This window comes from Pseudoliparis swirei, chromosome 7 (genome assembly GCF_029220125.1).
Source record: "Pseudoliparis swirei isolate HS2019 ecotype Mariana Trench chromosome 7, NWPU_hadal_v1, whole genome shotgun sequence".
NCBI classification, from domain to species: Eukaryota; Metazoa; Chordata; class Actinopteri; order Perciformes; family Liparidae; genus Pseudoliparis; species Pseudoliparis swirei.
The window spans coordinates 181,043-207,778 of record NC_079394.1 but is presented as its reverse complement, the minus strand read 5'-3'; the positions used below and the strand labels follow the sequence as shown (position 1 = coordinate 207,778).

At 47.2% G+C, this 26,736-nt stretch overlaps 1 protein-coding gene and 1 long non-coding RNA gene across 5 annotated transcripts in view; both read left to right on the top strand.

The window, feature by feature from the left end:
• The first annotated feature begins 747 nt into the window (after nucleotides 1–747).
• coro1ca (coronin, actin binding protein, 1Ca) overlaps nucleotides 748–26,736 on the top strand; it is a 39,391-nt gene continuing 13,402 nt past the window's right edge. For 2 of the 4 annotated variants that reach the window (XR_008832242.1, XM_056418500.1), the window contains exons 1-3: nucleotides 764–836; nucleotides 11,207–11,227; nucleotides 19,771–19,967. Coding sequence is in view for 3 of the 4 variants with exons in the window: in XM_056418500.1 (XP_056274475.1) it covers nucleotides 11,212–11,227; nucleotides 19,771–19,967 (213 nt within the window). In the remaining variant the exon portion in view is untranslated. Of the gene's footprint in view, nucleotides 837–11,206; nucleotides 11,228–11,259; nucleotides 11,395–19,770; nucleotides 19,968–26,736 lie in introns of those variants that run through there. The other 2 variants (XM_056418501.1, XM_056418503.1) reach the window with 2 other exon arrangements.
• On the top strand, nucleotides 11,402–16,175 carry LOC130196407 (uncharacterized). Its single transcript, XR_008832245.1, has 2 exons — nucleotides 11,402–13,964; nucleotides 14,309–16,175. It is a non-coding gene; the product is annotated as an uncharacterized LOC130196407 (long non-coding RNA).

The following is a 26,736-nucleotide window of genomic DNA, read 5'->3' as shown; positions in this document are numbered from 1 at the left end:
CCTCTGAAGTCTGCTCATCAACGGTGGTCAGCTGGGCGGCCAGACTCACCAGCAACACTTGAACCAGCCTTTCTAACCTGGTTAGGAAAAGTGCTGTAAAGATAAAGTGTATTATTGTGTACAAGGCTAGAAGAGGGTGAAGAGAAGAACGATGGGATGATGTAATACAGCTGTTTTCTGCTGTCAACGGTCTGCGTCACTCTGAGGTGTCAAACACCGCCATCTTGTGGGGCAGTCACACGCGTGTGGTACATCGTGTTCTTCAGGGGAATCTGAATATATTTTTGATGTTTTACAAAATTACGTCGAGATCAGTAATCTTGTATAAGCATGTTCTATTATTTCACTATATCACAAACAGACTATTAGATTTTGTATTACTGGAAATCAGCAGCAGCCTTCATAAAAAAAAATCTAAGGATCAAGGACTTACTTTCTCTTATAATATAATAATAATAGGGAGATAATGATTTTTAAAAATATGGTAAAAAGACAAAACCAGATGCTAGGAGTGTCACTAGCACATGAGATCAAATGAGCCGCCATGAGGACTCGAGTGAGCTGATGTTCGCTGTCTGAGAACCTGGAGACAAGAGGCGGGACTTCTGCTCCCTTGTTATCAACACGTCGCTCTGATTGGACGTTTGAGCCGTCCGTCACCGGCCCTGTGCCACACGCGCCTCGCCAAGCCGAGCGAGGGGGCGGGGCCCCGCGGCAGGGCGGGCACAGAGCACAGAGCACCGAGCGGCTCCGGCAGAGGGAGGAACCAAGAGGATCCGCGTTGGACGACTGAGCGCGAGCAGCTTTCGGGAATACTTTTGTTTTCCTCTCAGAAGGTAGGTCCAGAGGGATCGACTAGGTCCAGAGGGATCCACTCGGTGTGGTTGTTGCCCCCCCCCACACATCCGTTGAATCCGTCCTCGTTTTTCAAGCTACAGCCGAGAGTGCACGCGCGAGCTAAAATGAATCTGGATCGTCCTAACAGTGTTAGCTAGCGCGAGCCTCCAGCGGCGGCTAACGGGCGCTGCCGCGAGGTTTCTCACCAGCAACCGCCGCCGTGACTGAGCCCCGCCGCTTCCTTTAGCTGCGGGTGGGCAGAGAGACGCGATGTGCGCGTTATGGCGCTGCGTGCGTCACGCGGTGTGCGCCGAGCTAACCAGTGCGGCAGGAAACGTATCCCCGGAACCACACGCGCAAGAAGGTGCAGCACAACCGGGCCGCTGGCCCCCGACCCCTGACCCCCGCCGCTGGCCCCCCGACTGTTGCTATTGGCGCTAATAGACTCAAACCAGTCAAATATCCAATAATTAACTCTTTCATCTATAAGATATTTTTGTGTTAATCAACATCAGAATTGAAGGTTTGGATGTTAACCCTTCATGTCGGATGCTACATTAGTTAGCCGACTAGCAGCTTCATCCACAACTGGACCGATAGCGTGACTCTACCGGGTCACTCACTGGACGTGGACTCTTGTTGTGTGTAATAAGTTGTGCTGCCATTTAAAAGTGTTCATTATTGAGGGATTTAAAAATAATAATAATAATAGTTCTGTCTCAGTGAAATTAAGGAATATTGTCAGGATTTGTTCAATCGTAATCCCAACGTCACGTTCATATTTAATGAATAATCACACAAAATAGAGACTGTCATCATATCCTCACATCGAGTAGATTCCACCTGCAGCCTGATGACCCAACTAGTCCTCCCGGTGACCCCCCCTCCTTCCTCCCGGTGACCCCCCTTCTTCCTCCCTGTGATCCTTCCTCCCGGTGACCCCCCTTCTTCCTCCCTGTGATCCTTCCTCCCGGTGACCCCCCTTCTTCCTCCCTGTGATCCTTCCTCCCGGTGACCCCCCTTCTTCCTCCCGGTGACCCCCCTCCTAACCTCCCTGTGATCCTTCCTCCTGGTGACCCCCCCTTCTTCCTCCCTGTGATCCTTCCTCCCGGTGACCCCCCTTCTTCCTCCCGGTGATCCTTCCTCCCGGTGACCCCCCTCCTTCCTCCCTGTGATCCTTCCTCCCGGTGACCCCCCTCCTTCTGGACGCCACCACTGACTCGTTTGCTTGTTCATGAGATGAAGCCGTTTGGTTTGAGTTCCCAGAGGAGCCGCATGGCGGGCTGGAACCAGGTGACTTGTGGCCCTGGGCTGGAACCAGGTGACTTGTGGCCCCGGGCTGGAACCAGGTGACTTGTGGCCCCGGGCCGGAACCAGGTGACTTGTGGCCCCCGGACCAGGTGACTCAGGTGACTTGTGGCCCCGGGCTGGAACCAGGTGACTTGTGGCCCCGGGCTGGAACCAGGTGATTTGTGACCCCGGGCTGGAACCAGGTGACTTGTGGCCCCGGGCCGGAACCAGGTGACTTGTGGCCCCGGGCCGGAACCAGGTGACTTGTGGCCCCGGGCTGGAACCAGGTGACTTGTGGCCCCGGGCTGGAACCAGGTGACTTGTGGCCCCGGGCTGGAACCAGGTGACTTGTGGCCCCGGGCTGGAACCAGGTGACTTGTGGCCCCGGGCCGGAACCAGGTGACTTGTGGCCCCGGGCCGGAACCAGGTGTCTTGTGGCCCCGGGCCGGAACCAGGTGACTTGTGGCCCCGGGCTGGAACCAGGTGTCTTGTGGCCCCGGGCCGGAACCAGGTGTCTTGTGGCCCCGGGCTGGAACCAGGTGACTTGTGGCCCCTGGAACCAAGTGATTTGTGGCCCGGCGGAACCAGGTGACTTGTGGCCCCGGGCCGGAACCAGGTGTCTTGTGGCCCCGGGCCGGAACCAGGTGTCTTGTGACCCCGGGCTGGAACCAGGTGACTTGTGGCCCCGGGCTGGAACCAGGTGATTTGTGGCCCCGGGCTGGAACCAGGTGACTTGTGACCCCGGGCTGGAACCAGGTGACTTGTGGCCCCGGGCTGGAACCAGGTGATTTGTGACCCCGGGCTGGAACCAGGTGACTTGTGGCCCCGGGCTGGAACCAGGTGATTTGTGACCCCGGGCCGGAACCAGGTGTCTTGTGGCCCCGGGCCGGAACCAGGTGACTTGTGGCCCCGGGCTGGAACCAGGTGACTTGTGTAATGGCTTTGGGGGTGCAGGAGTTTCCCTCGTTGACTCTGTGGATGCAGGTGAAGGCTGTCGGTGACCTCGGGGTCAACACAGCAGCACTGCCGCTGTGTTGGGGCCTGTTAGCCGTTCCAGGCACATGGACCTCTACTGCAGCTCCAGGTCTCTGGACCTGACCTCTCTGCCAGAGGGAGGAAGTGGGTCAGGAAGCAGAGGGAGTCGGCCTGATGGGAAGGAGTGTTCCTCTCGGCTGCATCGAGCTGATGTCGCTGTGGTGGAATCACAAGTGTGTTTAACTATTCAACTGTGTTCCATGTCAGGGAGATGGTGACGATGGGGTTCAGAACATTGCGTGGGTGTATCAGTGTAGTTGGAGGTCCAGCTTGTTGCTGCCGTCTGAAGTCATTGTTCATGGGTAACGAGGACCGGTTCAGACAGGCGTGGTGTTTGCACTCAGGAATGCGTGCTGGCTAGAACTAGCTCAGCAGCGTGATATCGCCCCTTTACAGTTAGTGCTCATATCAAGCTACTGAAATAATCACGTGGAAATAAGCTAAACATTTGGTCAACAATTAGTTATCTTCACCTCAGTGGAATGGAGCGTTCTGTAACGTCAGGAACCAGTTTGTGTCCGTGCAGAAAGTCTTCTAATGATCTTTGAGTTCCACTATCAGGGTTTCCTCACAGTTAGTGTGTTCATATCGATATGCTTGTTGTTTGTTGGTTTGCTGGAGGCTGAAGAGAAGAGCACATGCCACTCATTCTTGTTTTAACAGAAACACTAAATAAGTTTGCTTGGAATCCAAGAGGAGTTTCTGAAGCCGCTCCTGTTCCGACGTGCCTGCTCCAGCTTTGTGATGCTTCACCGTTTAGTAATTGCACATATCCACACAGACTAAGACCATCTATTCCATTGGGCTTTCCCACCACAGCTGACAACATCTGTGGAAATGGAGCCGTGGTTGGTGCTCATTGGGGGAGGGGAGGATCAGGAGGAGGGACATGTCCTCCAGCTGGAATACTTCTGAGTTTTGTGTTTCTCCTCTTGTGTGTTATGTGGATCAGCTGATGGGAAAGAGAACCTGGTAGAGTCTGTTCCTGTTGCTGTCGATGCTAAAGTAATCCTACACACACTCCTGGAACTAGAGCTTCTTCTGGGAGTCATTTATAGGACTTAAAATGAGTCTTTTAAACCTTGACTTTTAAGATTTAAAGTTTAGGAGTTGTTCTCTTTTCAAAACAACATCATATTCAGAACATTAATATATTTCTGAACAAGTATTTGAATGTGTAAAGAGACAGAAGAGTTGCGTCTCCCTGAGCGGGGTGGAGTGGATCTGTTGTTCTCGAGCGTCTGTGTGCTCCGCCATGATGTCGGTGATGAGCGTGTTCACTGCTTTCATACGGAGTGAGCTGGTAGCGCCTCCCGTACGGACGACGAGCACCTGGAGCGACCACCGGCTAAACTCCGTTAGCTCCGTTAGCTTCGAGCCCCGGCTCAGACATTGTTGTGGTGAGTCAATCGGAATGCGTCTCGTAGCTGGACCTTTATGGTGCCGGAGTAAAATCTCCCGTGTGTCAGCACTAACATCCAGACATGGACTGACCCTCCTGGTGGCCACGCCTAAAAGCTGAGCTGCCACGTTTTACTTTTTTGGAATGCGAAGTTTGCAAAACCTTGTTTACTTCTGGTGTTAAATCCTGTCGTCTAAGTGTCTGCCGTGCTACTCGTGGGTAGGGTTGGGTACCGGAACCCAGTGCCAATATGGTACCGGTTCCAATACAACCGGTATTACCCGGACCGAAACGCAACGCACATTTCGGTGCTTCTTTCCGGTGCCTGAGCCGATTGAAATTGAAAAAAACTATTGTTGTGAACTTCTGTGGTGACTCCGCCCTGTCAGCAGGTTGCGAGCCTCTCATATTTAACTCTGAGAGGAGGGTTAGGGTTAGGGTCAGGCTGGGCGCGACGGGGAGACCGATGATGACGAGCAGCCTGAACTCAGATTAGTACCGTAACGTTGATTGCAAGTCTTGCATTCATAAAAGTAGCCCAAGAAATAATAAATTAGCCATTATAACCATGCTTAAACTAGCTCGTAGCTAGCGTTAGCTCGTAGCTAACACGAGCTACGAGCGTGACAGTCTGCTAGCAGATGTGTTGGTGTCCAGCGGTCCCGGCTGTTTACCCGGTGTTACCGGGAATATAATGACGGAGGAATAAAGACCGTTGGGTGTCACTTTGTTTCAGTGGAACTCTCGCTGTCAGAAGCAAAGCTTTATTTGTCACGTGTCATCTTCAGTCCCTCTGATTGGTTGTTCTCTTTGCCCATCAACGCAGTGACAGGATTAACCCTATAAAGTCTGCACATGACAATACATATCACATCATATAATGGAGAACATATATTGTGGATGTTAACAGTCTGATATCCGTTGTGTGTCAGTGCTCCATGATAACGGCTTCTACAGGGAATATGCCCAGAGGTTTTTAATGTCCTCATTGTGCGTTTAAAAAAAAAAAATCCGTTTAGGCACCGGTATCGTTTTAAAAGTACCGGTTTAGCACCGGTATCGGAAAAAACCCAAACGATACCCATCCCTACTGGTGAGTGTGCCTAACCTTCACCTGCAGAGAGGACCGTGATTGGACCTGGTACGTGGTTCTATGTGCTCTCCAGCATTGAGTTGGACCCTGAGCCACATGGCTCCTGTGTCTGCAGAGGTCGTTTCCGATAAAGAATACAGTCACATTCCTGGAAACACCCGTGTGTAAATGGTTTAGTTGAACTGAGCGGAGGACGTACCACATGGTCACTAAAGGTGAAAGAACAGCATCTTATCTCATTGTTGCAGAAAGCACTGGAATGTAGCTGCAATCTGATCACAATGGTGGCCTCGGCCACAGGAAGGGGATTCAGGTGGCGTCTCGCGCTGGCAAGAGGATACCAGTGTATGGGGAGCACTGGTGAGAGGTGGTGGCGAGGGGAGCAACGCGCTAGCCATTACTCACGGTCTCTAAAGTCACACTATGGAACATGCACAGTCATACTGTAAATAGACTCGCAGCACACACCCTGTATTGTAGACGTACGAGGCGACCGTTGTTGGCCTGTTCAGGGACCTGGACTGTCGGTCCCCAAGAAGCACAGAGCAGGTATATCACGACAAGCACCAACAAACAAAGGAGTGGCTAAATGAAAGGTGTAGCAGATAAGACTGGTTTGAAACAGGGCGCAGCCGTGCTTTATGGGCTGATTGCGTGTTTCCACCCCGGGCTTCATGCATGCCGCGGACTTGAGCTCGACTTTGGACTCTATTGGCTCAAGTTGAGAAACAGATGACCACGGGAATACTCTTCTGCTTCAGGCATCAAGCTTCACATGGTAGTTAACATGGGATGCACATGCATCAGCTGCTATGTTCTCTTGTTAAATGATCCATGAGTATTTCTGAAAACCTGTGGTTGTAGTCTATTAGCACGGCGCATCAAGCGTCTTTGTCTTTACTTCAGTGTCTCTGACCTTTAAAGTCTGGGAGAGGACTCGTTTACTGTAAAGTCCAACCAGTTGTTAGAAACGGGTCTATTTTCTGTCACCACCACATATAGCAATACCACTTCAGGATAAGTATTTACACTCGGCATGTTTGATAAAAACATTTGGAGTAGAAAAGGAAATACCTGCATGCACATCTTTACCGGTAGTTAAAATAACTGATGGAGACGTCATCGTCACGCTGGCCTGAAGCTGCTGATTTTCATGTTCTCTCACATCGAGGGCGGCTTGAACCAACGTACTAGTTGGTGAAAAGATATACGGCTGATTCAGCTTGTTTTATATAGTTCACTCTTGTTCTGTAGAGAATAAGCCATAATAATAATAATAATAATCATTTATTTTATATAGCGCTTCTCTAGACACTCGAAGTCGCTTTACAGTCCAGAGTCCAGTAGTCACACACACAGTCATCCGGTGGTGGTAAGCTACATCAGTAGCCACAGCTGCCCTGGGGCAGACTGACGGAAGCGTGGCAGCCAATCAGCGCCTACGGCCCCTCCCCCAATCAGCGCCTACGGCCCCTCCCCCACCACCAACATTCATTCACATCCATACGAACCGGGGTGAGGCTGCGGTGCATGTCTTTATGATGGTGGGGGAAACCGGAGGACCCGGAGTAAACCCACGCAGACACGAGGAGAACACGCAAACTCCACACAGAAAGGACCTGGAACGACCGGGATTCGAACCCAGAGCCTTCTTGCTGTGAGGCGACAGTGCTAACCACTGAGCCACCGTGCTCCCATCAGGGTCTGCTGGCCCAGGAGGTCCATAGACCTCCTTTAGACCATGACCGTTTGGTTGTCATAGTCCTGGCTAGGTTCCCGCACGCTGGAGTACCTCTGGTCCTGGCTCTGGGCGAAGCGTGCAGCGCCAGGCGGTTCTTCTCCGTTGCTGTTGAGCACTTGTTGGTGTCTGAGGTCAGGAGGATCTCTGTGGGAGCCTTCTTGTCCTCCACTGAAATAACAAGTGATCAGCGCTGCTGGCCCAGGAGGTCCGTAGACCTCCTTTAGTCCCATCAGGGTCTGCTGGCCCAGGAGGTCCATAGACCTCCTTTAGTCCCATCAGGGTCTGCTGGCCCAGGAGGTCCATAGACCTCCTTTAGACCCATCAGGGTCTGCTGGCCCAGGATGTCCATAGACCTCCTTTAGTCCCATCAGGGTCTGCTGGCCCAGGAGGTCCATAGACCTCCTTTAGTCCCATCAGGGTCTGCTGGCCCAGGAGGTCCATAGACCTTTAATCCCATCAGGGTCTGCTGGCCCAGGAGGTCCATAGACCTCCTTTAGTCCCACCAGGGTCTGCTGGCCCAGGAGGTCCATAGACCTCCTTTAGTCCCATCAGGGTCTGCTGGCCCAGGAGGTCCATAGACCTCCTTTAATCCCATCAGGGTCTGCTGGCCCAGGAGGTCCTTAGACCTCCTTTAGTCCCATCAGGGTCTGCTGGCCCAGGAGGTCCATAGACCTCCTTTAGTCCCATCAGGGTCTGCTGGCCCAGGAGGTCCATAGACCTCCTTTAATCCCATCAGGGTCTGCTGGCCCAGGAGGTCCATAGACCTCCTTTAATCCCATCAGGGTCTGCTGGCCCAGGAGGTCCATAGACCTCCTTTAGTCCCATCAGGGTCTGCTGGCCCAGGAGGTCCATAGACCTTTAATCCCATCAGGGTCTGCTGGCCCAGGAGGTCCATAGACCTCCTTTAGTCCCATCAGGGTCTGCTGGCCCAGGAGGTCCATAGACCTTTAGTCCCATCAGGGTCTGCTGGCCCAGGAGGTCCATAGACCTCCTTTAATCCCATCAGGGTCTGCTGGCCCAGGAGGTCCATAGACCTCCTTTAATCCCATCAGGGTCTGCTGGCCCAGGAGGTCCATAGACCTCCTTTAGTCCCATCAGGGTCTGCTGGCCCAGGAGGTCCATAGACCTCCTTTAATCCCATCAGGGTCTGCTGGCCCAGGAGGTCCATAGACCTCCTTTAATCCCATCAGGGTCTGCTGGCCCAGGAGGTCCATAGACCTCCTTTAGTCCCATCAGGGTCTGCTGGCCCAGGAGGTCCATAGACCTCCTTTAGTCCCACCAGGGTCTGCTGGCCCAGGAGGTCCATAGACCTCCTTTAGTCCCATCAGGGTCTGCTGGCCCAGGAGGTCCTTAGACCTCCTTTAGTCCCATCAGGGTCTGCTGGCCCAGGAGGTCCATAGACCTCCTTTAGTCCCATCAGGGTCTGCTGGCCCAGGAGGTCCATAGACCTCCTTTAATCCCATCAGGGTCTGCTGGCCCAGGAGGTCCATAGACCTCCTTTAATCCCATCAGGGTCTGCTGGCCCAGGAGGTCCATAGACCTCCTTTAGTCCCATCAGGGTCTGCTGGCCCAGGAGGTCCATAGACCTCCTTTAATCCCATCAGGGTCTGCTGGCCCAGGAGGTCCATAGACCTCCTTTAGTCCCATCAGGGTCTGCTGGCCCAGGCGGTCCATAGACCTCCTTTAGTCCCATCAGGGTCTGCTGGCCCAGGTGGTCCTTAGACCTCCTTTAGTCCCATCAGGGTCTGCTGGCCCAGGAGGTCCATAGACCTCCTTTAGACCCATCAGGGTCTGCTGGCCCAGGAGGTCCATAGACCTCCTTTAGTCCCATCAGGGTCTGCTGGCCCAGGAGGTCCATAGACCTCCTTTAATCCCATCAGGGTCTGCTGGCCCAGGAGGTCCATAGACCTCCTTTAATCCCATCAGGGTCTGCTGGCCCAGGAGGTCCATAGACCTCCTTTAGTCCCATCAGGGTCTGCTGGCCCAGGCGGTCCATAGACCTCCTTTAGTCCCATCAGGGTCTGCTGGCCCACTTTAGTCTGGTTTACTCAACAAAGTCTTTTGGTTGAGTTACGGCTGCATCAGTGAGCTGTCAACCTCAGGAGAGAGACAGACCTAAGGTCTCTCTCTCTGTCTCTCTCCATCTCTCTGTCTCTCCTGCCTCCACACAGCCCTGTTGACATGTTGCATGTGAATGTGAGCTGTGGTTATTCTGAAGTTAATGTTTGGGAAGTGGATCATAAAAGCTGAATATTGATTGACTGGATTCAGTCGACTTTTTAAATTTGGCTCCTCCTGTTATTTGGAAGTTGTCTTTTTATTTTGAAAGATGCCACTTTTTCATTTCTGTTAGAGATGCACCGATCAGGTTTTTTGGTGCCGATCACTGATCATTGAAATCAGTATCTGCCGATCACCGATAATACCGATCACTGAAATCAGTATCTGCCGATCCGAAAATACCGATCACCGATCACGGTGTCGAGTGAAGCATTCTATTTATTCTGTAGCATTATTGCTGAGGACTATGAGGAAATACATATATAAAGCACCTCAAACATTAAAGAAATTACAGATTTCTTTAAACATTTAGGACTTTTAATTTGAAAAATTTCCTAGTTGATACATTAAAATTGATTGATTGCCAGTGATGGGGATTTCAGGTATGTATGGAACACATCTGCATTATTCATTTCCTGGATCTCTTGGGGAAATCTATTTACAGGACTTTTTTTAACATACAAAAGTCTGACTTATTTTTTGAAACTCTTCCTTGGTACAGTAACAATGTTTTAATGTTAGCATAATTTAAGCTAAATCTCAGAAACGATCTCTAAAGATACAAAATCAGTTCATTGTTTACTTTTATTTGTTCGTGTATGATTTGTCGACATCTTATTTTGAAAAACGGATGTTGTTTCACGTGGTTCTTTCCGCTAACTTGATCAAACCCTCTTAGCTCCCGATGGAATGTGTTTAGCGTGAGCATCTCTAGGGGCAGACATGTGAGAGTCGGCTGAGTCGACCCAGAGATTCAACTCGGGGGACGGGGAGCCGCTCGGTGGTGAGGATCCCCTCTGACCTCTGACCTCTGTCGGCCCTCGCCGGGCGCATCGTCTCCATTGCGATGCGCTGCGATTGAAACGTCTCTGATAGTTCTCGCAGATTTTATGTCATCTGATCGGCCATTTTGAGAACGCCGATCAAAACCGAGAACGGTAATATCGGCCGATATGGATCGGCGCCGATCAGATCGGTGCATCCCTAGTATCTGTGGTCCAGGAGAAGGGACGCCAGTCTTTTAGTGTGTGTTCTAGTTCCTGGTCTTTCTGTGGTAGCACATAAGCTAACAGGAAGTTAGCCGTTTAGCTGAGGCTCTGCCGGGTTGAGCAGAACCAATCAGAACCAGTGGCCTCTCGGGTCACTGCTCCTCTTGCGTCCCCGAAGGCTGCAGGACGGCTCGCTGGAGTCGGTCCAACCAGAGGACCACAAATACCTGACTTCACTTTTCCTTTTTTATTGAACCGGCTACAACATGTGCAATAACTGCATCCAATGCAGCGCTGACTCCTAACAGCCAATGTGTGCATTTGTTGGCCTATAAACAAATTAATAAATGCACATACTTTAGCTTGTGCCAACACATTGGCCTAAAGTCTCCTCCGCACCTCGGCCAGCCCCGTTCTCCTGATATAAATGTATTAATTGGTAACTTCCCCAACTGTATACAAATGAATGATGACCCTGCCGAAATGACCCCTAATGTTTTGCTTTGTTTGTTCCTCTTCTGTCTCGCCACATGTATCAGCTGGAATGGCTGCTAACCACGGTGAGCATCCAGTGACTAAGAAATGCTGATTTCTCCCTGAAAGGATCGTCTGGATCCGACGAGGCTTTCTCACAAAGACCCGGCGTTGCATAGTCGCTGCGACCCGACCCCGCCTGACCTCCGACCTCCCTCTGTACAGCGAGCTAGCAAAGCCTCTCTTTGTACAGGTTTCATATCTAAACTTCCCAGTTTGGCGGTCTTGTAAAAGACATATTGATGTGTTTCTGTGACTGTATGACGAGTCACATTGAGCTATCATGTTGGAGCGGGTCCTGCTCTCCTTCAGAGTGGCGGTCCAGAGCGTGATGCTAGTGGAGCTACGTCAGCGTGCGACTGCAGGCCGACTGACCTCAAGAACCTCTGCTTGTTTTGTAAAGGCTAGTCACACTAGAGTTGTTAAACTATGAAGATCTCCTGCATGAACCGATGAACTCTTTACTCTTTCCTCTTCCACTGCGACTGAACAGAGCCGAGACGACCGGGTGTCTGGCAGCTGGTTCTGTTGGACCGGGAGGCGCTGGGTGGCTCCGTGTGGTTCGGTGTGTCACCAATAAGAATGCCTAGATGATTGGGTCGGACCACAAACAGCTGATTTAAAGGGGAATTAGACAGTGACATCATCGTGAAACTCGACTGCACTCGATTTGATATGTGACCATCCGGTTTTTACCAACATGGAAAACACGTTGACTGATCCAATGGTTCAATGTTATGCCCCCAAAACATCTGTTTTCCTTTGGGTCAGAGGTAGCCACGCCATCGTGCTGCATGTTACATCTACAATGCTCAATTCTTCACAAGGTTAAGTAGTAATTCCAAATGTAGAGAAATAACTTAAGTTAAACAGTGAAATGATGATCAATATGTTGAGGTATGTTTGTCTTCCTCTTGAGTTTCTTCCTGCGGTGCCGAGTCGACCCATTGCAGCCGGGTCCCATGGCTTGAAGTTAACTTGGACTCTGCACATCTTCTGAACACATCTATGTCTCTTGTTGCTGGACATTTAATTTAGATTAACATATTATGCCAAATTCAAATTTCTTCAAAATCATGTTCTATTCCCCCCAGTATCTTACTTCTAAAGGGTCTTTATTCATTTTTTGCTTAAGTAAACCAGGAAAATTAATGTGATTAGCAGGCTGAAGGACTGTGGGCCCTGGGGCTCTTACCCAAGCCCCTCCCCCAAGCACCATTACTCCTGTTATTGCCTCGTCCAGCCTTTGGCAAACATTTGCGATGCTTAGTTTGCATACAATAATGCATCAACAACTCATGACGGCAGTTTGATTGTATGACTATTGCGGCACTAAAGCCATATATATCATTCTGATGGCATAGGGAAGCACACGCTACAGGAACGCTGTCGCCGTCAGATACACGGCCAGCCTGCCTCTGGCTGGATGCTGCAGCACGCGGCGGCGCCAGCAGCGTGACGGGGAGCTGTGGCGGCTAGAGGGTTGATAGCAGATGCTAACCAACAATAACAGCGTTGCATACCCGTTAAACACCTTCTGTGAGAACCAACTCATTGTGTCTATTTTAACTTGTGTCTCTACCAGAATCTCTGGAGATTGTCAATCGTTGGATATCAGTCTGTTGCTCCTGGTGTGCATCAGGCTTTCCAGATACATTGAGAGAAGGATTTAGACTTTATTATGTAACGATACGAGAACTGGAACATCCTCCATGAGGGAAGATTGAGCCTCACACTTCATCCACTGAAGCAGGCCTTCAGCTCACGGCTTGTCTGGAGAAATGAAGCGTTGTAATTCCTGATGTGTTTTACAGAGGGCTGTCGGACACGCCCACATCCCTGCAGGAAGAACTTCCTGCTTGTGTTGTTATCCTCGTCCTGTCATAAACTTGCTATACGAGCTTTTCTTGCTCTCCCTCTCCGTCTCTCTCACACAATGGAAACCCATGTCCAAAGCACTTCCTGTGTGTGTCATGTGGGGGAGCTGTGCAACCGAGAGGACGAGAGGACGCTTTGAGGAACAAAGACCACTGAACAGGGTGTCCGCGGGGCATTAAAAAGTCTTAAAAAGTCTTAAATTGCTTTTCCTAAAAATAAGGCCTTAAAAAGTCTTAAATTGTCTTAAATTCAGATTGGATTGGTCTTAAATTTTTTGGGTGTCATGTAATTACGAATATGAGGCAATCTGTTCCGCCAGGTCCGTATTTTGCTCCGGTCGCTCTGCGGTGTCTCTGGTGTCACCGGGGCCACGCCCCTTCTCTTAAAGGGGCCCCGCGTATTCGGTCCCATCAATCCCCTACAACGTGAAGCATCGGCTACTTTAGAAAACATGGGGGATGCAAGTTCAACAACGGCTTGAAAAGAACGAGTGTTTCTGGTCACGGTGGGTGAAATGCTTCTGAAGCTGCGTTATGTGTCGGGAGACTTTCCAGCGGTGGAATCTCACGTGCAGAGCAAGAAGCACAGAGACTAGCGAAGGCCGCCAGCAGCCCGCGGGGCTAGCTGCTGCTCCGCCGCCAGCAACGACGTCAACGCTACAACGCTGGAGGTCACCGGAGGAAATCCAGCGCCGTGAAACGAAGAGCTCATCACCGAAGTCCAACAGGGCGGCGCGTTCTTCATTCTGTTCCACGAGACTCTGAACCAGACCACCGCGAGCAGACAGCTGGACTTCATGTGCGCTCTTGGTGAAATGACCCGGTCCAGTCAGGATCCTGTGGAGCTCATGGGCCGTGACACCAGGACCTACTTCAGCACCTCAAAGTAAGTCTGCCATAAATATATATGTATTAACTATCCTCATGTATATGTGTATCATATAGTTAAGCTTTACTCATGTGTCAAGTTAATAACAGCTATGCATAGGCGCACTACACATTAATTAGACTAATTAAAAATAGTTTTAGAATGGTAGTAGAGTGGTGTTTACCTGTCAATATGTCTCCATAGTGTTCACTAGGCTCAAGGGATGGGTCACGTTGCTTCATTTGTAAAAAATAGTTTTCATTCATATTTATCCAGTCTGACATTAATCTGAAGTGGTGGTGTCATAAGAGATGTGTTGACTGTTGTTTGGCTAATGTCTGCCTTTTCTTTCTTTTTTCCAGGAGAATGGACCAAATGTCAACTGGAAGTTTTTGTATTCATACAGTTTGAAAAGGATTGTTTTCCTAGTATATTCACAAAAGCTCAGGAGGAGACATGAACCTGTGCACAAACATCCATCACATAGAGACATGAGAACTCTCACTCACTCGCTCACACACACATACATTCTATTATGTAAATATATTTGCATTTTAAAAGCAGCTGGAAATGTTATTTATGTTATAGATTTTTTTGTTCAAAAGGAACTATGTTGCACGTATTATAAAAATATATTTACTTGATTTTATAGACATTTGTTCATGGGACTTAAATGTTCTGAAAATGTATTAATAAATATAATTTACAACAGCAATGCCATTTGTGTTATCCTTTTGCATTACACCATACTGTTAATTTTGAACAGACATCAGTGTGTTTACTTTGAATTAATTAATTTAGATTCATGTATATTTCCTTCGTACGTTAGGTCTTAAATTTTATTTAGACGTGGTCTTAAAAAGTCTTAAATTTCACTGGTTTATTCCTGTAGACACCCTGCCACTGAAGAGCTTTCATCGCTCTTCAAGTTGTCTGTTGGATTGGACCATTTGGTTCTGACCTTTTTTAGTTTATCTGAAACTGGCCAGCTTTCCATCATCTTTGGAAGTGCTCTGTTGTGTTGAGCGTTGTAGCTTTTGAATTAGCTTCTTTTCCAAAGCGCTCGTCTGCCAGCTGATTCTTGTATTGGTGAAGCTTTTAGCCAAACGAGCTACCAAGTCGGTTTCTGTTTTTATTGGCTATGTCCTATATTTCCGTATAAGTGGCTCTTTGTAAGTGCGCCACATATAAACCCTTTTTGTATTTTAGATGTTTTATATTTGGCAAAACTGAAGATAAAGAGAAAATGGCAGTGAAATGAGAATTGAGAATTTCATCAAGCCCATTTGTTTTGTCCATTTCATTAGCAATGGAGCTAACTAGACACCAGGGACAACAACGAGCATCACAACCTCAGCCAAAACTCCACTCTTTAAAAAGAAACAAGAGATAAGTGTCCTTCACTGCAGCGGCCATCTGGTCCATCAGTGTCGGCGCACTTCTGTCCCTGGAGGGTTTCTCCAGCTGGGTTCTGGTTCTGATGCCGATCCTCTCGATCCATCCGTTCTGCTGCCGACGGGTCGACTCCCTCGACATCGCCGAGTCCCCAGCAGACTGTTAGTCGACACCTGACTGTTTCAGGATTGTTGAAGTCCGGCTATGGCACAAAAGGTGTCGCCTCTTCTTTTCAAGGCACCCTGCGATGAAGTGTCCTCATTCCCATCGTGTCTCCGACACAGAGGCACACATGTAGACGCCTGCTGTGTGGTCACAGGCTGAGGAGACAGAAGTGAGTGTTCGGGGACCTGGCTTTGCTTTTGGCTAGAATATATCATATGGGCAGCACGGTGGCTCAGTGGTTAGCACTGTCGCCTCACAGCAAGAAGGCCCTGGGTTCGAATCCCGGTCGTCCCGGTCGTCCCAGGTCCTTTCTGTGTGGAGTTTGCATGTTCTCCTCGTGTCTGCGTGGGTTTACTCCGGGTCCTCCGGTTTCCTCCACCATCGTAAAGACATGCACCGCAGCCTCACCCCGGTCATATGGATGTGAATGAATGTTGGTGGTGGTCGGAGGGGCCGTAGGCGCTGATTGGGGGAGGGGCCGTAGGTGCTGATTGGGGGAGGGGCCGTAGGCGCTGATTGGCTGCCACGCTTCCGTCAGTCTGCCCCAGGGCAGCTGTGGCTACTGATGTAGCTCACCACCACCGGGATGACTGTGTGTGTATGACTTCTGGACTCTGTAAAGCGACTTCGGGTGCCTTGAGAAGCGCTATATAAAATAAATGATTATTATTATTATTATTTTTATTCCCAGTTTCTGACCCAAGAGAAGCCTTTAGAGTGGTGAACTGTCCCAGTAGTTCCTTTAAAGCGCGTTGCAATGACCCTGAACCATCAGACTCGCACGTCATCCTCCCGCTTTCAAAATTGAATATCACATTTATATTCTCAAGCTACAGGATGAGTTGGTAATCCTCTTCTTTTATTTTATTTTAAATTTATTTAACCAGGAAATGCCTCATTGAGATTAAAAATCTCCTTTACAAGAGTGTCCTGGCCAAGACAGCAGCAGCAGCACGTCACACAAAGTTCCATACAATACAACATAAAACAGTGACAGACAATATATAAAACGAAAAACAAAATCACAGCATGAATAAAACCAAAACTAAGACTCAAGCCAACACAACCCAGCTCACACAGGAGCACATACCTCCGTCATATAAAACATCTACAGCTAGATGAATTTCCCTCCAATATTTTCAATCTATTTTTAAAAACACCTAAGGAGACCGGCTCCCGGAGACCCAGGTCTGTCTGCAGCACATTCCAAGCCGCAGGAGCAGCAAACTTAAAACCTCTTTTCCCCATTTCCAAACGGACGTGAGGGACGGAGAGCAAGAGGAGGCCTTGAGCAGAGGTCACAGAGCGAAGATGGTAGCTTCCAGGGTTTTCAGCTGAATTAGCGTCCAAAGATACGATGAAAGTCGTGGAGAATAGCCTTATAAATAAGGACATGCCAATGATTTTGTCTACGGATGGACAGAGGGGTCCAACCAACCCTCGCATACAGGGAGCAATGGTGAGTCAGAGCCTTAAGATTAGTGATGAACCTCAATGCTCCATGGTAGACAGTATCTAAGGAGTGGAGACATTGAGAAGATGCATGCATATATAAGACATCACCATAATCAATCACAGGCATAAAAGTAGCAGCAACAAGTCTCTTTTTAGCATTCAAAGAAAAGCAAGACTTATTTCGGAAATAGAAACCCAGCCTCACTTTCAACTTCTTCACAAGTTGCTGAATGTGAGGTTTAAAAGAGAGAGTCATCAATCAAGAATCCCAGGTATTTATATGATGATACAGACCCAATCACATTGCCCTGAAATGAAATCATAGCTGGAAGGTTTAATGGCTTTGTTTTTGAGTTTGTAAACATCATCAACTTCGTTTTATCAGGATTCAACAATAATTTCAACTCATTAAAAGAGTGTTGCACAGTATCGAAGGCTGTTTGTAAGTGTAAGAGAGCCTGATGCTGTGTAGGAGCAAACAGTAAATGACAGTATCGTCTGCATAAAAGTGAAAATTGGCATTTGGCACATTTTGACCGATACTGTTAATATAAATTGTGAATAAAAGTGGTCCAAGGACTGAACCCTGTGGCACACCTTTTATTATATCAAGAGAACTCGAGGTGATGCCTTCAGCCTGTACACACTGTGATCGGTTTGATAAATAATTTTCAAACCAACAGACAGTATGTTTTGACAGTCCAATAGTAAGAAGTCTCTGCTTCATTACTGCATGATCGACAGTGTCGAAAGCCTTGGACAAATCAATAAAAAGGGCTGCACAGTGTTGTTTATTGTCCAAAGATTCAATAAAATCATTTTCTACCTTTAGCGCTGCTGTGGTTGTACTATGTTTTTTTCTAAAACCTGATTGATAGACAGATAAAATATTGTTTATGATTAAAAACTCCTTAAGTTGCTCACTCACAAGGGATTCTAGTGTCTTAGCTAAAACAGACAGTTTGGAGATAGGCCTGTAATTATTTTAAAGTGTGGGGTCTCCTCCTTTTAACAGGGGGAGAACAAAGGCAGACTTCCATATAAGGGGAATTTCGTTTGAAAGTAAGGAAAGATTACAAATATATGTTAAAGGGGGTGCAATAAAATCAGCAGCTAACTTAAAAAAATATGGTTCTAGGTTATCCGGACCTGCCGGTTTTCTTGTGTCTAAAAGTTTAAGGGCTTTGTGCACTTCAGTAACAGTAACAGGCTTAAAACTGAAAGACTCACCAACAGTTTCCTGTCGACCCAAACAAGCAGAGGATTTCTCATGTGGATGGTTTAGAGTGTCAAACAGGGAACCAGAGGCAATGAAGTGCTCATTAAAACAGTCCAGCATGATGGCTTTGTCAGAGATGTCATTAGAGTCCTTGACAATGCAAGCGGGAAGCTCAATACCATTTCTACTTCCAGATAAGGATTTTATTGTCCTCCAAAACAGTCTTGGATTGTTGAGGTTGTTTGACGTTTCACTTAAAAAATGCTCAGCTTTAGCTTTTTTAATTGCAACTGTACAAGCATTGCGCAGTTGCCTAAAAAGCAGCCAATCTGACTCCAGACCAGAACCCCTTGCTTTGGCCCAAGCCACATTCCGCTCATGTAGCATCTTGGATAAATCTGAACTGAACCATGGAGTATCACGGCCTTTTATCCTGCATTTTTTGAAAGGAGCATGCTTGTCAATAATTCCAATAAAACCATCATAAAAGAATTTCCATGCACTTTCAACATCACCAATGAGGTTAATTCGTTCCCAGTCAGAGAAAAAGAGATCATGAAGAAACCCTTGTTCCACAAAATGATTCATATTTCGCTTTATGATGATACGTGGCTTAGTTTTGGGAATTTTTGTACATCTAACTGTGGCAATAACACAATGATCGCTAATGTCATTTGCGAAAATACTGGCAGGAGAATATTTATGGGGGACATTAGTTATAATAAGATCGATCAAAGAAGATTTTTCAGGACATTTAAGATTCGGTCTAGTGGGCATGTCAACAATCTGGAAAAGATTTAGTGAATCACATTGTGCCCTAAAATGATCAGACACTGGTTTTAACCAGTTCCAATTGAAGTCACCAATCAAAACAATTTCATTAAAATGTAATCCTGATATGAGTTGCATTAAAGAGGGAAGAGCTTCACTGACTGCTGATGGTGTCCTATAGCAACCAACAACAGTAATATGAAGCCTTTTAGATACCTCCAGATCAAGAGCCAACATTTGAAATTGTTTGCTCACTGATTTAGAGAGTAGCACCTTTACATGAAACTTACTTTTTATAAAAATAGCAATTCCACCTCCCCTATTAGGTCGATCAGTTCTATAAACAGTATACCCATCAATATTGACATCCTTGTCCATAACAGATTTACTCAACCAAGATTCAGATATAACAATAACATCTGCATCAGTTGAGCTTGCCCAAATGCGGATAATATCAAGTTTGGCAATTAAGCTGCGTACATTCAAATGAATAAAACCTAGACCAGCCCTTGCTTTAAAATCAGCAGGAGTGTTAAAACATGAAGCTTCCTTGCTATTACATTGTGTAATATCAACAGGGCCAGGATTAGGCTGGACATTTCCTGAAATCAATAATAACAGAACAATCAAGAATCTCTGCTTTGTCAAATTGCCAGGCACCTCCTCACTTGATTTTTTCAAGTTAACAAAATCAAGCATCAAGTAGCCGCGGGTCGTTGCTCTGCAACATGATCCGTTTGGGGATGCCTATGTTCTCAAGTCTGATTTAAGTCTCTCTCTGTATTCATTGTGTTAAATCATCCTCTCCTCTTTCCACAGATATGAAACGAGTTGTACGGCAGAGCAAATTCCGTCACGTCTTTGGCCAGGCGGCAAAAAATGACCAATGCTACGATGATATCCGGGTGTCACGGGTCACATGGGACAGCTCCTTCTGTGCAGTCAACCCCAAGTTTGTTGCCTTAATCATTGAGGCCAGCGGTGGAGGAGCTTTCCTCGTTCTTCCTCTTCAAAAGGTCAGTCTCATTGCACCACGTCAAGGTATTGACTGTCACATTGGTCAGGCTGGTCCTCTTCAGGCCGCCAGGAGCCCTCGCTCCACTCGTTAAACAGCTCTTAGTAGCTTGCTGGTGAAATCAGAAAGTTTGTTTGAGTTTTCTTTGGTTAAAATAGTTTAATATTGCTTTAATAACACTTCTCAATATCGTGTCTCCCGTATATAACGAGTTGTGGGGTGAAATAAACATTTAGGTTTGCCGGTCTGCATTTTGTCTGGTGGTCAACCAACATCACCTGAACCGTTTGTCTTTTATCCTGCAAACATTGTGTTACTGTGGAATGCTAACCCTTTTTTTAGAGGACACCTTTTTGTTAGTGCAGTTATGCATGTCATGTTTTTCTTCCAGATGATTTAAGTCGATCAAATGAAGTGTGTATATTTTTAGATCTGGGGATGTAATTATATTGTCAGTGACGACAGAGGGAAGGAATGCCTCTGGGATCAGATCTGGGCTGAATGTAAACGTACGCTTAACAGATTGGGTGAGTTGAAGACAAAGAAATGAGGATTGATCTTATTCCTCTGGTTCATGACCCATTCCCATGTTTTGTTCAGTAAATAATAATTAGCATTGAAGACTTTGCCTCTCGGAAGCTGTTGACTCTTGTCGGTGTGCCTTGGGCTTCATGTGGAGCAACAGGCTGGTTCACACTCCCTCATGTGTACAGCACGGACTTCTCAAAAGCGCTGGAGCCGCAGGCTCCTGATCCTTGTCTCCATATAAGGAATTGCTCAACTCCATCTTGAATTACTTTTGGGTTCGGCAAGACGGCATTGGAAGTGTTTAGCTGTAAACAACGTGGTTGGGTGAATTCATCCCTCCCTCTTGGGTTTCATCCCTGCTGTCATAATTGGTGTAATTCCGGTGCACTAGAGATCCAACAGGGGGCTCTGGCACGTCTCCCAGGGGCCCTTGGGTGCCCTAGTGCTGACCTGCCGGTTGTTGTAGTTTCTGTTTGGCAGCTCCATGCCGTGGCCAAGTTGCAGATCCCATAGTGAGTGACACAAGTGCAATATTGTTGAGGGATCTAACCTGGAGCTGCGGTTGGTGTACACCGGTGGACTGCCATGTCATGTGAGATCAGCATGGGGGACCGGATCCGTCAGCTCCACCTCCCCCCGCCTCATTCAGGACTACAGGGGGAGCAGGCGTGGCCAGCTTCACTCCTCCAGCCCTCCTCTGGGCCTGAATGAAGGTCCCAGGTCCAGTATTGGTGTCTATTGAACAAGGTCTACTTTCACTACTCGACTGAAACAGTTGTGAGAGGTCTTTATGTGCAGAGCAGACCTCAGGCTATGTCCTCAAGCCAGATTAAACTCTGGATTTTTAAATGTTCCCACATCCAGGCTGGCAGGCGTAGACTAATCCTTCAGATTTCGTGTTTTCCTGAATTCAACAGGCAATGTATTGAGACACGAGCTGAAAGGGAAATACCATTTTATTAAGAATAATAGTTCTGTTTATGAAAAGTCTTTGGACAGTGACAAGTATGTATTGATACCAAACCACTTGTAAAGGGTCTCTTGTTGAGACATGGGAACAGCATTCATTTCATGTCTCTTTCTCTCCGGTGACGAGCAGGAGACGATATGAGGAGTTCCGCACCATAACGATGGAACATCTCACCGCTGGGAGGCTAGACGGGAAGCGTGGCACCAGATCGGACGAGTCCACACTCACACGCTGGAGAGGGGGCGTGGCTTCACTCCGTGGAAACGGGTTATAATTTCCACCATGGAAGAAATAACCACTTTCTGCTTTAAACGTCAGAACATCAAACCCTCGTGTCCGGGAAGAACTCTCTCCCGATGAAACGCTCATCTACTAATACCACTCTTTCACCACTAGGGTCTCTGAGGAAGGGAGCTAGCCTATCCAGCTAACTTAAGTTAGCCTGCGCTGGAGCAGGTTCACGTTTGTGGATGTGTTGCAATATGATTTTGCAAAACTTGCTCGGTGGAACCGAAAAGCCTGACGTCTCCTGAAAGTGGTCCAGCTAACTCCATGAGCCCTGGTCACGTCACATGTGAGTGCTCCTGCTCTGCCGACTGCTCACGCGTTGCTTCAGGCGGCTCTGCGGATGAAACTGTCTGAAGCGTCCAGGTTGAATCACCCGGTCTCATTTAGTTTGAAGGCACACGGTTCGTCCCCATGCGAGGGCGCATCCGTCCGGCTCCCCGTCTCGGTGGCAGCTGTCGGCCCTTTGTCCCACGCGTCCTCCCAGCGCAGCTCTTTGTCACGGCCACACGGCGGCGGGGGGAGGGGCAGTGTGGCGACGCACCTCCCCCCTTCACAACAAAGCCATGTGCGACTGGGCATTGTCTTTGTTGAACTGACACAATCGGGTCGGGAGGTTAAATCATTGAAATGATGAGCTCCCCACCCCCCAACAGGGCTCCCTAACCCTATATTCTGAAACCTCCTCTTTCTTCTAATTTCATGGATTTAAACTTGTATGGCAGAGCATCTCTCCATGTGGAGGGTGATGCTGTGGCTCTGGGTCCGGAGGGCTGAGCCAATGGAGCCATGTGTGTGGCGGGGTGAGCTCCTGTGACTCCGACCTGATGCTGCTCCCAGAGGACAGACGTTCAGCTCGTGTCATTCCCTTGCCTCGTGCTTTCAATCTCCTCCTTTCTATTTCTTAGCAGGATGCTTAATTTATTCCTTGATTTCCATATGAAGGAAGCTGTGAGAGTGAAAGTAGCAGCTAGCGAGTGTTCAGTGAAACATCCTGATGCTCTTTGTCTGCTGGGTTAGTGAGAAGTGAATCATTCCAGTTGCTGTGGTTAATATCCCTTCTTTGATTTATCTAAGCATGCCATTGTTTAAAATCCCATGCGCTCGCTCCTGGTTTTGCCATCGGTGTCTTTCATTGCCCATGTAGATGGTGGGTTAGTCATTTTGTCGGTTGTTGGCATCTTTCGTTTCCTCTTGTCCATTTCTTTTTTAAGACCTAAACGGCCGTGACGTAGAAGGCGTGTTCCACGCCGGTGCTTCCAGTGCTGCCTCTGCTCAGAACCGGATGGTTAGATATCAGGTGTGTGTTCCCACAATGCACCATTCATCCAGTGCTCAGCCTCGGCTGCTGCTAACGGGCGTGTGCACAGTGAGGCGGTGCTCCGGCTCATGAGGGCTCCATGACCGGCTCTCTTTCTGTCCTGCTCGCTTCCCTCCGCCTCCTCTGCCGCTCAATCCTGCTGACTGCAGATTTTACCATATATGGTCATTCACTGCTCCTGCCTGACAGCCTTCCAGACCATTTCCTCCCCGCCTTGCCATTGGCTGCTGCGTGCAGCGTCGGCACACATGTGAATTCTGGGATAGGCTGAAATCTGAAGAGCGGCCAAGATTAGAGAACTGTGTAGAAGTCAGGCGTCACGGCGTCATCGGCGTCTCCCAGCGGCATGTTAGAACCACTGCTTTAACGTGGTAGTATTACTGACTCGTACTTATCATCCGTTAATCCAGAGCTGGGAGCTACGCTCCAGCTATGATGCAGATGTTCTGGACAAAGATATGTTCAGTCATTTTAATGCTTTTAAAGAATACTGAAAGATGGATTAATTATTTTATAAAATCACTACTGTTCACACAAAAGCACCAACACAGCATCTTCTGGGGTCGGCCGACAATCTTTTTTCTTTTTTCCTAAAAATGCTGTTTCATTCCTCTGTTGATCCTTCGTGGGCTGAGCTGTATCCCAGCATGCAGTGGGGCGTGGACTAAAGCCTCCCCCAGAGGCTGCCATGAGCCTCATGGTGATGTTGTGTCTGAGATTCATTTTAAGGACGGACTGGAAACAGGATCCTGAGTCATCGTCACCAGCAACCACGAGGAAGCCTTGCTCAACGGCCTCTTGGCAAACACCTGTTGTAGGAACACCTGAATACTGATGAGTCAACATGTCAGCTGCTCCTCATACTACAGCCATTGTAGAAGTAGCAGTACTACTAGGAGTAGTAGGAGTAGCAGTACTACTAGGAGTAGTAGGAGTGGGAGTAGCAGTACTACTAGGAGTAGTAGGAGTAGGAGTAGGAGTAGCAGTACTACTAGGAGTAGTAGGAGTAGCAGTACTACTAGGAGTAGTAGGAGTGGGAGTAGCAGTACTACTAGGAGTAGTAGGAGTAGGAGTAGCAGTACTACTAGGAGTAGTAGGAGTAGCAGTACTACTAGGAGTAGTAGGAGTAGCAGTACTACTAGGAGTAGTAGGAGTGGGAGTAGCAGTACTACTAGGAGTAGTAGGAGTAGGAGTAGCAGTACTACTAGGAGTAGTAGGAGTGGGAGTAGCAGTACTACTAGGAGTAGTAGGAGTAGGAGTAGCAGTACTACTGGGAGTAGGAGTGGAGTAGCAGTACTAGGAGTAGTAGGAGTAGGAGTAGCAGTACTACTAGGAGTAGTAGGAGTAGCAGTACTACTAGGAGTAGTAGGAGTGGGAGTAGCAGTACTACTAGGAGTAGTGGGAGTAGCAGTACTACTAGGAGTAGTAGGAGTAGCAGTACTACTAGGAGTAGTAGGAGTGGGAGTAGCAGTACTACTAGGAGTAGTAGGAGTAGCAGTACTACTAGGAGTAGGAGTAGTAGCAGTACTACTAGGAGTAGTAGGAGTAGGAGTAGCAGTACTACTAGGAGTAGTAGTACTAACAGTTGTAGTAGTAGTACTAATAGTTGTTGTTGTAGTAGTAATAGTAGTAGTACTAATAGTTGTTGTAGTAGTACTAATAGGTGTAGTAATAGTAGTAATAGTTGTAGTAGTAGTAACAGTTGTAGTTGTTGTAGTAATAGTAGTAGTTGTAGTACTAATAGTTGTAACAGTTGTAGTTGTTGTAATAGTAGTTGTTGTTGTTGTTGTAGTAGTAATAGTAAACAGTGGACTTTTTTTAGATTCTATCTGCAATTAATCGTATGACCTCCTAGATAGTATCAGAAATATACAGTTCTATTTATCTGTATAGGTATTTGTACTTTCTCTGTCTTTCTCTCTCTCTCTCTCTCTCTATATATAATATATATATATATATATATATTAGGGCTGTGAAACGATTAAAAATTTTAATCAAACTAATCACAGGTTTCTGTGGATTAATCATGATTAATCACATATTACCGATATTCTCGGTATATTTTTGTGAGAACATAAAGATTTATGACAAAAGACGGATTTATACATTTATACACATATAATTAATATATATGTATAATTAATCCTGTAATTTAATCATAACGCGTTATTTTTCACAGCACTAATATATATATGTATATGTATATATACACATACATATATATATATATATGTATATATATGTGTATACATATATATATATATGTATGTGTAAATATATATATACACATACATACATATATATGTATGTATGTATATATATATATACATACATATGTATGTATATGTATATATATATACACATACATACATATGTATGTATATATATACACATACATACATATGTATATATATATGTATGTATATATATATATACACATACATATATGTATGTATATATATATATATATACACTACCGTTCAAAAGTTTGGGATCACCCAGACAATTTCGTGTTTTCCATGAAAACTCACACTTTTATTCATCAAATGAGTTGCAAAATGTATAGAAATTATAGTCAAGACATTGACAAGGTTAGAAATAATGATTTGTATTTGAAGTATTAGTTTTTTTCTTCAAACTTTGCTTTCGTCAAAGAATGCTCCTTTTGCAGCAATGACAGCATTACAGACCTTTGGCATTCTAGCTGTTAATTTGTTGAGGTAATCTGTTGAAATGTCACCCCACGCTTCCTGAAGCACCTCCACAAGTTGGATTGGCTTGATGGGCACTTCTTGAGGACCATACGGTCAAGCTGCTCCCACAACAGCTCAATGGGGTTGAGATCTGGTGACTGGCCACTCCATTACAGACAGCAAGCTGCCTGCTTCTTCCCTCAATAGTTCTTGCACAGTGTGGAGGTGTGCTTTGGGTCATTGTCCTGTTGGAGGAGGACATTGGCTCCAATCAAGCGCTGCCCACAGGGTATGGCATGGCGTTGCCAAATGGAGTGATAGCCTTCCTTATTTAAAATCCCTTTTACCTGGTACAAATCTCCCACTTTACCAGCACCAAAGCAGCCCCAGACCATCACATGACCTCCACCATGCTTGACAGATGGTGTCAGGCACTCTTCCAGCATCTTTTCACCTGTTCTGCGTCTCACAAATGTTCTTCTGTGTGATCCAAACACCTCAAACTTGGATTCATCTGTCCAGAACACCTTTTCCAATCTTCCTCTGTCCAATGCCTGTGTTCTTTTGCCCATACCAATCTTTTCTTTTCATTGGCCAGTCTCAGATATGGCTTTTCTTTGCCACTCTGCCTAGAAGGCCAGCATCCCGGAGTCGCCTCTTCACTGTCGACGTTGACACTGGCGTTTTGCTGGTACCATTTAAAGAAGCTGCCAGTTGAGGACCTGTGAGGCGTCTATTTCTCAAACTAGAGACTCTAATGTACTTGTCTTCTTGCTGAGTTGTGCACCGGGGCCTCCCACTTCTCTTTCTGCTCTGGTTAGAGCCCGTTTGTGCTGTTCTCTGAAGGGAGTAGTACACACCGCTGGAGGACATTTTCAGTTTCTTTGCAATTTCTCGCATGGAATAGCCTTCATTTCTAAGAACAAGAATAGACTGGCGAATTTCACATGAAAGTTCTTTTTTTCTGGCCATT